The sequence below is a fragment of the Stylophora pistillata genome, chromosome 10 (genome assembly GCF_964205215.1).
Source record: "Stylophora pistillata chromosome 10, jaStyPist1.2, whole genome shotgun sequence".
In the NCBI taxonomy this organism is placed as follows: domain Eukaryota; kingdom Metazoa; phylum Cnidaria; class Anthozoa; order Scleractinia; family Pocilloporidae; genus Stylophora; species Stylophora pistillata.
In genome coordinates this window covers 4,886,117-4,897,047 of record NC_142528.1, presented here as the reverse complement: position 1 = coordinate 4,897,047, position 10,931 = coordinate 4,886,117, and the positions used below count along the sequence as shown (strand labels likewise).

Genomic DNA, 10,931 nt, shown 5'->3' with positions numbered 1-10,931 from the left:
TTTTTAATTGCTTTCACAGAGCCCTCCTCGCGAGGCAAGTTCTGGCGATGTCTCCATGCCTGTTACGAGATAGGGGCGCTCGGAGCAATTGAAGTCCCCTCAATGTTCACTAAAACTTTTACTAATGTTTCATGACATCAAGTATATTTCTGAAGTTGAACATTGTAACAGTTGACTCTTTTTTCATTCTATGCACGATAATTTAAATAAATTTGTTTAGTTCGAGTACAGTGTACGCGTCGAAGCTCTTAATTTATTCGCTCTGCGGTTAATTTGTCTGTGGTTGTTGGTGATTCTTACACTCTAGGCAAAATGGATTAAACCCTAATATCAGGCCATTCCAATAAAAGCCTCTGAGCATTGATTTCATTTGTAGTTTATTATTCTGTAACAGGAAGTCCTAAGGATGGTTCAAGAAAATGAAGAATATTTACTCTATCAAATTGGGTAACTGACGCTTTTCATCCCTTCGGACTGACAACTTCTTCCTGTAAAATCCATTATTTAACAAACGTGTGATGAGAATACTCAAACTCATCAGTAAGAAATCGTTGTCTCTATACAACACCAAATTCTCTTTACTAATTTACAAGGAAATGTGTCGCAGCTAGTGGGGGGAATTCACAATTAGATCTTGCGAGTTTGAGGACTTGAAAGTTATCTCGTCGAGCCATTTAAAGGGTTGAAATATTGGTTCGAAATGGAAAAATGCTTCTATAAAGTTTATTTATCAGAGATTCTCAACCTTGGTGAAACTATTTGCGATATAGTTAATGAAAGTTTGTACTGTGGCTTTGTAAGAGGATTCCATTTCAATTCCCGCTGGCAATCTGTCAGGAGCTATGAGTATTGTCTGCCTAGAATTAATAATCTAATCAAACCTCCTTAATACATGTCAAAGAGTACGACATATGTTTGCCTTTGTTGAAATGTACAAAAAAAAAACAAGAGGAAGATAATTTTAAAAACCTATTCCCAATGTTTACTTTCAAACAACGAAATTCTACTATTCTGTAATTTCTTTCTGTCTTTCCTTCTTTCCCTTTTCTTTTCGTATTTTTCTAAACAATTTGCTATCTCATTTAAGCAAATTATAAATGCTATGCTGTGCCAAAGCTATTTGAATTTTTATGGCCTTTAATAATTAATAACATACCCGCTGCTAAGACACACTATTTACATAATATGTTTTAAATCCCCAAGAAACCATCTGGAAGGTTGATAATCAAGAGACTGATGTTTCAACCGATGTAAATCTGTTATCACGAGCCGACCACGAAAGGTACGAAGTTGATGCAATCCACATAGTTTTTACAAGTTAAAACAGCTATTATTCTTTTAAATGCAACCGTGCTGTGTGTGACAAACGTTCAAATGGCATTGTAGGGTATCTTCATGTTCTTCCGCTGTGAAAAAATTATGTTCCTTTTTAAGATTACTATCTGTCTGCACATTTTGTAAGTCTTGGACAAACAACAAATGCTTTAACCTGGTCCACCTTGTTCTAAACTGTGCCTTAAATAGTTTTTTTTTTCTTAACAGCCTACCTTTTCGCTGTTGAGCTGAAAGGCACACAGCAGTAAAGTTAAACAAATCAGCAGGTTGTATTTATATTGCGGCATTACAAGCTATCTTTTTCTTCAAAATTACGACGGTTTTGCTTAACACAGCCGATATTGCTCGCAGAATTGGAATTAAATCTGCCTGTATGTCTCGCCCTGTCATACCAAAGGGTGTGGCCACCATTCCTTGTGTTTGTGGATTGAGGTGTTGAACTTTTTTGGGGTAAAAGAGAGTTACTGCAAAGACAGGAATGCTTCAAAACACGTCTAGGTAGCAACACGGTGCAAAATTTTTTCAAACAAAAAGTTTTTAAAAGGTTATGCCATTTAGGCTAAGAAGCCATCGTCACGATTGGCCAGGCGAAATAGTATCAAATCTCGTTTCCTAAACAAATTGATTTGAAGAAATTTGGAAAAATGATATTTCTCTCAGCAGATATGTTAATCTGGTTTCAAGTCTCTCCGAGCAATCATAATGTTTAATTGATTCCAACTGTTAATTAAACCGAAATTTTTGCCCAAAGCCCGTTAACGAAGTCAGTTGGGTGACAAGGGTATCGAGTTGTTGGGTGAAGTCAGAATAGGGGATTGAAAAGGCGGTGAATCTGTAGATTAAACATATCACATCGAAGCTAGCCTTTTTTAAAAGCCGCCAAAAGGGAACGAACGCAAACAAAATATTTGCTTATCGAGTTTCCACAGGATCTGGTGGTTGCAAAAGTATTTAATGTACTACATGTTCCATTGGGGAGTTAACCCAAGGTGGGTGGGAAACAAGGACTTGGTTGAGCTATTCAATAATCAATTAAATCAAGATCTCTTCGTAGTTATGCCTCGTAGCACCAGTGTTTAGAAATTACATTGTATGACCTAGTTAACTGAAGCCTTAAATCATGTAGATTTCACCTTGGAGATAATACTACTTCCAGTAAAAGAGAACTACTTGTATTTCAGCCTGCTATACATAAGGTGAACTTTTGGTGAGCTATTTTACTAGTGCGCTGCGGTTTTTTAAGTGTCTCACCACTTTAACCTGTTTTACCGCATTCGCTGGGAAAGTCTGTCGGAGATTATCGCTTAATTTTTATTCTTATTTATTTATTTATCTATATTTACGCTTCACTTTTATCAGTTTTGCGTTACATTTTCTTTTTACCCATTTCAACTTCTTACGATTTTTTCATCCATCTGTCTTTCTCTTAATTTTTCTTTTTTTTTTAATCTCTGAGGCTTTCTTCTTCAAAACTGAGGAGAGCTGTTCTTGTTGCCGAGGTTAAGAAAATCGAGCTAGAAATGTTTGCCATGAACATGTCAACATATATCTAGGGTTAAAATGTAAAATTTTTCTCCTTGTTGATCTGGGTGATTAAGCTTTTCTCCCTTACGGAAGAGTTGCTCAGCTGAAATCTCCTCTTGGTTACCTTCTCACACGAAGAAGTGACAAAATTCGTGCAGTGAGCTAACGGGAAAAGACAGGTCACTGGTTCGATGGAGAGAGGCCCCTTAATGTGAGTTAAATAACCGTCGTTTTAGAATTAATTTCTTTACCGAAATTTCCGGGCTTTATTTTATTACGGTTGAAAGATATATATCACTGTAAGAATCAATCTAATTTGTTTCCCTCGACGATGCAGTGGTGTAACAGAATCGTAAACAAAGATTGGGGACTGAGTTTCGCTGTGCCATTGTCAACAAGAAATTGTGTATATATTTCACAAAGCTACCATTCCTCAAGTTTGACGATGATATTTGTTGATCGGGGTATTTGTTTATTTACTACTTGCTCTCCTACAATTGTACTTCTTGTCATGTATCATGTTGGTTTGTACTCCAAAAAAACAGGTAGACTATTGGTATTGAAGCTTTTTTTCGATGTGGAGGAAGTTCGAGGAAGAACGAAACTGTTATTAAGAGTGTTTTAAATTAATTTTTGGGAACCGAACCGGCTGCAAAAAGTGATATTTTAACATTTGCCGCACTGTCTCCTGGTTTCCAAATTTTTCCTCATATGTGGCTGATAAAAGTGAAAAAGAAGGCACCAATGAAGAACGAAGAAAATATACAGGTAATATCAAAAACAAAAGAAATAAAATAAGAAAATTACTGAACAGGGATGAATTTACATCGAATTATCCCTCATTGATTAGTTTCAATTGAATGGTGAATAGAATAGTGCAACGTAACATAAAAGAATAAATTGTCTGATTATGAACTGTTCTATTCCCGGCTTGGTCCCTCAAAATGCTGCTGGATGAGACATTGATTAAGAAACCTATAAGACATCTCTTCAGTCAAACTCATGTGTCTGTTGATGTGGAATAAGTTTCGTTTTTCCTTCTTTTACTTCGCAGTTTTTAAGTTTTGAAAATTAAAAGACTATGGTAGCTTGGCCGGAGTACAAAAGAATTATTAAATTTTCATTTCTTTCGCAGCAGTCATCAGACAAAACGCATTAAGTTTTAACAGGCAAACAATCAGATCATCACCCGGTATTATATATAATCCAAAAAAGTGGGGGGCTGCAAGAAAACACGGTAATCATTCGTAAGGAACTGAACTCGCTGGGTATATGTTACCCTTCACTGTGATCAGCTTCCCTTTGTGGTAAGCTAAATGTAGAAGTTCATTTACCTAGCCGTAAATAACTGCAGCTAGTTTTTTCTTTCCATTTCATCTCTACATAAAACAAAAAATGGTATTTGTTATGGAAACTAGTGTTTACGTTTTTCTGAAAACAACCGTATCGAACGGGGGCTTACCAAATTTTTATCTAGCTTCCTTACACATACCTTCGTTCATTGCAGACTTATGAGAAATATACATTGCATTTGATGGGCAGATTTTTCTTTTTTTTTTGTTTACAATGTTTACAGTGCTACATTACCTACGTTAATAGTACGTAAAATACTAACATTACTTACAGAATGATTATTTATTCTTTCTCTTTTAACGATACATTATCACATGTCACAATACGTTCCATTACGTAATAACAGATTGCAATACACTACCCAACAGTATGCAAAAATGTCATGACACAACGTCTACTTTGCTTTAGAAAGCTGGAGGCAACAAAACAAACAAAAGGGAAAAAAACAAAAACAAAAACATAAAGAGATAAAAACTAAACCTCTAGGAAAAAAAATTTAGTTTTTTTGTAACTATTAGCAAAGGAGGTTAATGTATCTCATCTACTTTCCCTCCTTATTGATTATCTTGAACAATTGTTGCCAAAGTTTAACCTCAGAATTTCCTTTGCTCTACTGGGTTATATGCTTTGTAGCCATGCAACAGTGTCAAATGTGTTGTGCACATTCAATTGCAAAGCAGTATGAGGCGGCGCAATTGTATTACGTAATTGAATTCTTAGCTTGTTTATGATTTGTGTAAAAATGCGAAGAGTTAATTGAGTACGGAATGAAATAGCGATATAGAAAAATTTACAGGATGAAAAAAAGGTGAAATACCATCGTTCTCAGCTGAAGAGAGGGTGTCGTAAATCTAGGGCTGATTTCAACGTCTTCGATATAAACATGTTATCATCGAACCAAGGGACTTATCTTGTTTTTATGAACACGGAAGAATGATATTTTTTACCGCTCTGTTACTTGAATTGAGAGAATCATTCAGTTTTTAAATTTATCTACAATCAAAATGCAGATGTTAGCGTCCCACTATGGTTTATTTATGGTTTACGTTATAGTAAAGGCACACACAATATCGAAATTGGCCGACCAGTTATGTCTTTTAGAGAGTCTTCGCTGCTTTGTGATTAATGTTCCATTAAAATGACACATAATGCTCGCATTGACTGATACAATTAGACAGTTCGTGGCATTGATGGCGAATTTTATTATGAACACACAACTAAGCCGCCATAAGCCGGTATGCGTCATTATTGCGTTAATTAAAGCACTGATCGCTCTCTCAATGTACGCTTTTTTTTAGTTATGTACCTGCTAAGCCGCCTGGAAGCTAATTTACTTGTTATGGTAAAATGGCGGCGTGTTAAGGGTACACTATTTACTGATCTGTTACCATCGCAGATTAATTTGACTGGGTATGTCCTCATAATGACTGAAAAGGCAAACCCGCGTACTATGCTATTTAGATAAGCTAACTACTTTTTAGTTGGTGTTATACTTTCGATGAACTCAAGAAAAACCACTCAACGATTTTAATGGTTTTTTAATTTTAACATGATCAAAAAGCTCTCAAATGATCACAGCAAAATGGCCAATATGATGTACGCACGGTTTTCCTTTTTCGAACGCTTTAATTATGAAATGTGTCTTGTGAGTTGTTTGTCTGCAGGTCAGAAACGGGGTGAAGAAAGAAGCTTTACCAATCACATTAGCTTTACCCATTTCATTCATCGCAAAACCACAAGAAGTCCGTTACATGCGCCCTCGGCCACAAGTGAAAAATCAAATTATTACTTTGCGCCTGAATAACCTTTTTAATCATCTCGTTTTCGACCGATTTATTTAAAAATTGATCTTTGTCCTAAGGTGCCGCTTAGCCCCTTGAAACAATAATGTTTACGAACAATAATCGTTTTCAATCAAAAGAGGTATTTTTTTTCTTGTATCCGCCTTTGGCAAGCACACTGTGATCTAAAACAACCCAATGCTTTGTGCACATAAACAAAGCAAACGTTTTAACTTGGATTCAAGCATCCACTAGAAAACGAAATTGCCTTTTCTATGATTATCATATAAAATGGTTTGTTTGCGAATGAGATTAATAAACATGTTTTATTTCTATAAATATGCAAAGAGACATAGAGAGTAGATTATACTCGTCAAGTCATGAAGGTCACTCGTTTACTGAAAGAGGTTATTACCTCAGTGAAAATACATTGACTAACATTATTTTTTTCATCAAAAATTGAGAGCGTTTGCACAAACTGAGCTCTCTAGGAGAATCTTTCTCTTGTAATTTGGAAGGTTCGTCGGTATTTTTTGGTGTAGAAAAATGGAAAGACAGGCCATGGTGCTCAGTTCTCGGCCACGTCAATCGAAAAGTCTGTTTTGAGTCAACAAAAATCCAGGGACTAATAATTAAGAAAACAATAGTTATTCGCAGGAATAAACAATGCGCGGTTTCAATTATCAAGTCTCCAATATCCTTTTTCTTCAGCTTAACAGGCAAAGTACCCTATTACCCGCTCGTTTGCATGATTTGCGATTAACTTTTGAGCCCCTTCCCACCAAAAGACGAGTACGTCAATAACGTTTCACAAAAGACATTTGGGAAGTGCTCCGTGTTGGCCTCTTGACGCATCTAAAATGGCCTCATTGTGTCTAAGGGATTACGAAAGTGTAAAATTGCTCTCAGTCAAAACAGCTCAAGATTACTACATGTAAATTTACAGTTAATTGAAATTGCAAATGAGACAAGGTGTTACCTTTACAGAAACTAAACCAGATCGTCGCGGCATCAGAAGTGCGTTCAAAACGATTCTTGAAACTCGTAGAAGTTTGAGTTCTTTCATTTCACCATCTGATCTTTCTACTTGTGCGCTTTTGTGATTTTGTGCGGATAGCAAAGCTATTGAGAAAAAGGTATGCTTGCATGTCTTAATTGTGATTTTCTTGTTTTGTTTTTTACTATGGAGGTTACCAGGTTACTTTGAGTTTGTAAGAGTTTTCGATGATTGAATTTTCGGCTTTTCTGCCGAACATAAATATATGTGTATGTGCCCGCTTGAAGACCTTGGCCATTCTAAAACGACGTCCACCACGCCGTTCGATCGAGGAAAAAGTTAAACTTATGAACGGAAATTCGACAGTCAAGAGATATCATAGATTTCAGACCGATATGTTTGGTGCCCGGCCCAATAAAACTGACTTGAAAGAAGCGAAAGTCACCCGCCACAGCTTCTATTTCAACTGAACTGCCGAATAAAATTGCTCCCCTAAAGAAGGTAATCTAGCCATGTGGAAATATTTTGCTTTCCAAGGTTCATTTACCGCTGCGATTTGTCATTTTTAGTTTCACATAATCAAAGTGATAAAGACAACGTTAATTTGTCAAAGAAGAACCCCTCATTACTGACTAAAATTTCGCTTACCAGGAAATTACGCAATCGCGAACATCAACCTGTTGACTAACGACATACTTATTTAGTCGTCATTTCAATATCTCAAGTCACACAGAGCTATTTTTGTCATCTTAGTGTTGTTATTCACTTAAACCTGGCACAAGTTAAAATTCGTTATTGATCATTTATTTCTCACCGTGAATTTTTCTCGGTTACATTTATTAGTCATTCAGTATAATTCTCAGAAAAAGGTCCATTTTTTGTAGCTTATTATTCGAGCCAGAAAGCTCCAAAAAAAATGGTATATATGATGTTTGGATGTGAGCTATTTTTTTGCAATCTCTTTTGAGGGCTTCTTCAGTACTTTGTGAAGTTACTCTATCTAATTTGGAGGCAGCTATCTGATTACAACTATTTGGGGACTTGAAAACTTCCCTGGCCAACACTTTACTTGAAAAATTCCACTAAACTCCTAGATATCTGTGTAGTACTTCCAAAATGTTCTTTTCAAAATTTTTTTTAGTTAAGTGAAAGAAACTCGATACAAATCAACATCAAGACTGAATAGATTTTACAACAATTAAGACGTCTACAAAAATTATCGTATTATCCGATTTTTCAAAAAAGTTAATTAATCGCGGGTCACCTTCAGACTTGAAACGAACCATTTATTCATAGCGGGGCTCCCACGCGCGCTTTGCGCGCGTGGGGCAGAGCCCCATACTCATGGAATATGGTCAAACTCTTTTCATTTGGTTGTCACGTGACTGACTGAGCGTACGTACGTGCCCTCTGTTATGTATGCTATCACGAAAGTACCATATGATCAAATTTGAAAATATGGCGTCCGCGCGGCCGACCCTCAAAATTTTCAGCTCGGATTTTTCGTTCATTTACAATCGAGTTGGACCTTGTGGAACTCAGAATGTAAAGTAACAATGCTATAGAATACTCTGCTTGGAAAAGAATGGATATCAAGGTCTTAAAGGTGACAGAATAAGCTCTCCAGTCAACGACACTACGATTCTCAAGGCGATGCGAGTTATGGACGTAAAGTGAGAACCGAACTTTCGGACTTCAAGCAGGGCCTAGCGACAATTTGACGATTCGATGGCCCAGTAAATATTATATTCAAGTAACAATGTGTTTAAAAAGTATTGTTTAATAGAAAATTTTGCGTCAAATTGAATTTTTTTCAGAATTTCTAACATAACGCTGCGCATTTTCTGGCCTCGAAGGCAAGTAAACAACGATCTAAGCATGATGAATTTTACCGCGTAGGCTTTGTACACTTAAGAAATTCGTACGTTTTTTGCTTATAACAGCAAATAAAAAACTGTTATGAATAAATCTGTCGTCCCGAAATATTTCTTGGCCATTTTAGTCTTGCTTCCTATTGATAGATTGCATGGAACTTGAGATCTCTTCACTCACGGACAAATTCGCATATTCCATTTTGAAATATGCCCATTTGCACACTGATGCGAAAATATTTAGCGATTTTTATCTTTCATCTTGATTTTTGAGTTAAAACGTAATATGCACCTATCGCTTTTTTCGTCGGAAATAAGTTCTTTAATTAGTCTTCTTTCACTGGAGCTTGTTTTTGGAAAAGATGATTTTTAAAAATTTACTGCGGATTGTATTTGCTTTCTTGGTCTCTCCAAATTTTGACTTTTCACAGGCACGTGTTACACGTAAGTGTCAACGGGTTTAATCTGTATTAAATGAATTTTTGGCTAAAAATTTTATAATATATTTAAAGAAATTTTATTGCAAAATTTCAGCTTTGAAGTTTTCAGAAGCGTTGTTTTCGTGCTGATTTTGGTAACTTGGCAGAGAATCAGTCCAATACCCACTGTTTATTCATATCGTCTAGCTTTGTTTTTTTTTTTTTAATTATTACCATTTTTTTCCTCAGACCTGCGCGGTTTACTAGATTTGAGAAACCGACGGAGCGCTAGAGCGCTTTTCACCTCGCCGTGGTAAGCGTCACTATTTTTAACACTGGTAAAATTACAGTGATGAAAACGCTCTATCACATGTCTCGAATGTAATAATTTTCAATATATATAGATGTTGTCTCGACTGAATACTATCAACCAGCGTTCTTCTTGCTATGTCGCTGTGAGATCAACTGCATGTAAGTCACCACAGACAGCTATTTGCGCTGTTGGCCGTATTCATCAGCTGTGACTTAACATTTCGGTCCTCGGTGCTCTGAAAAAATGCTTCCCCGACGGTCCGCTGCTGTACGGGTCTACCTGTATTGTCTTTGTTGACTGAAGGTATCCATGCTCCGGAGATACTTATTCAGGAAAAGCTTAAAAAAAGCTTTCAATTGGTAATCTTCGATCTGGTCTGTTACAGGACTGAAGCGTTTATCTTTATTTGTGTCAACTGACCCCAGCTTTAATTTCGTCAGAACTGAACTTACATACGAGAGAATTTTCTTAGCACTGAATAGAAACATAAACAAGTTAATCTGGGAACGAGGTCGTCCAGTTAGAGAACTTAACGATAACCCAATATTGTCTTGTTTTTTTTTTTTTTTTTTGAGCGTGAACAACAAAGAAATTATGACACAGGATAGAGTTTACAGCCGTAGTCTTGCTCACTAATTTTCTGTCGACTCAGCACATTCTCGTTGCTGTTCTTATCAAGTCTACTTTCAAGTCTTTACTCTTTTGCTGAACTTGCTAATCAGCCAATCGCATTAACTTTTATAATTAGCGGTTTTTTTGCTGTTGTATTTATACTGGCGTAAGTATCAAGAAATTGCAAAATCGGTCAGACTGTTTTTCATGAGGTAGACAATGAAGTCTGGAATACGAACAGCTTTCTGAAGAACGTTTCTCCAACTCCGGAAAAGTTAAAAGGTTTTTTATTTGTTTAAAGAGACTTTCTACTGAATAGCTATAAGCATTTACTTTTGACCGCGAAAGTTGAAGTTCATGTGGAGTTAGTTGCACGTCAAATTGTATATATTGTTCTCACAAATTTCAGCTAGTATAGTTTGCCGATCACCCGGTTGTATTCCTATTTTGTTTACCGTGAAATGTACCTAGGGTTTTAGGGATTCATTACAGAAGACAATAGTATCACAATGTTCGTCTTACACTTTTACACTTTTCACCCGTAGAACTGATACATGCTGTATTTTCAAAGGGGTGCTAACAAAGATAATTAACAAAACAGAAAAATTGGAAGAGAGAGAGGAAATATTCTAATAACGTCTTGTCAGTTATTCGTTGTTGATCATTATTTTTGTTAAAAATTATCACCTCATTCTTCTCGCCTACTCATTATTCAGCTCGAAGTAA

General features: G+C 36.2%; 1 protein-coding gene across 1 annotated transcript in view; it reads left to right on the top strand.

The window, feature by feature from the left end:
* Positions 1-225, top strand: part of LOC111333250 (COP9 signalosome complex subunit 1) — a 12,991-nt gene extending 12,766 nt beyond the window's left edge. Inside the window, exon 17 of the mRNA XM_088736253.1 lies at positions 20-225. Within this exon, the coding sequence (XP_088592379.1) occupies positions 20-73 (54 nt within the window). The 3' untranslated portion in view covers positions 74-225. The remainder of the gene's footprint in view (positions 1-19) is intronic.
* The last annotated feature ends 10,706 nt before the right edge of the window (positions 226-10,931 follow it).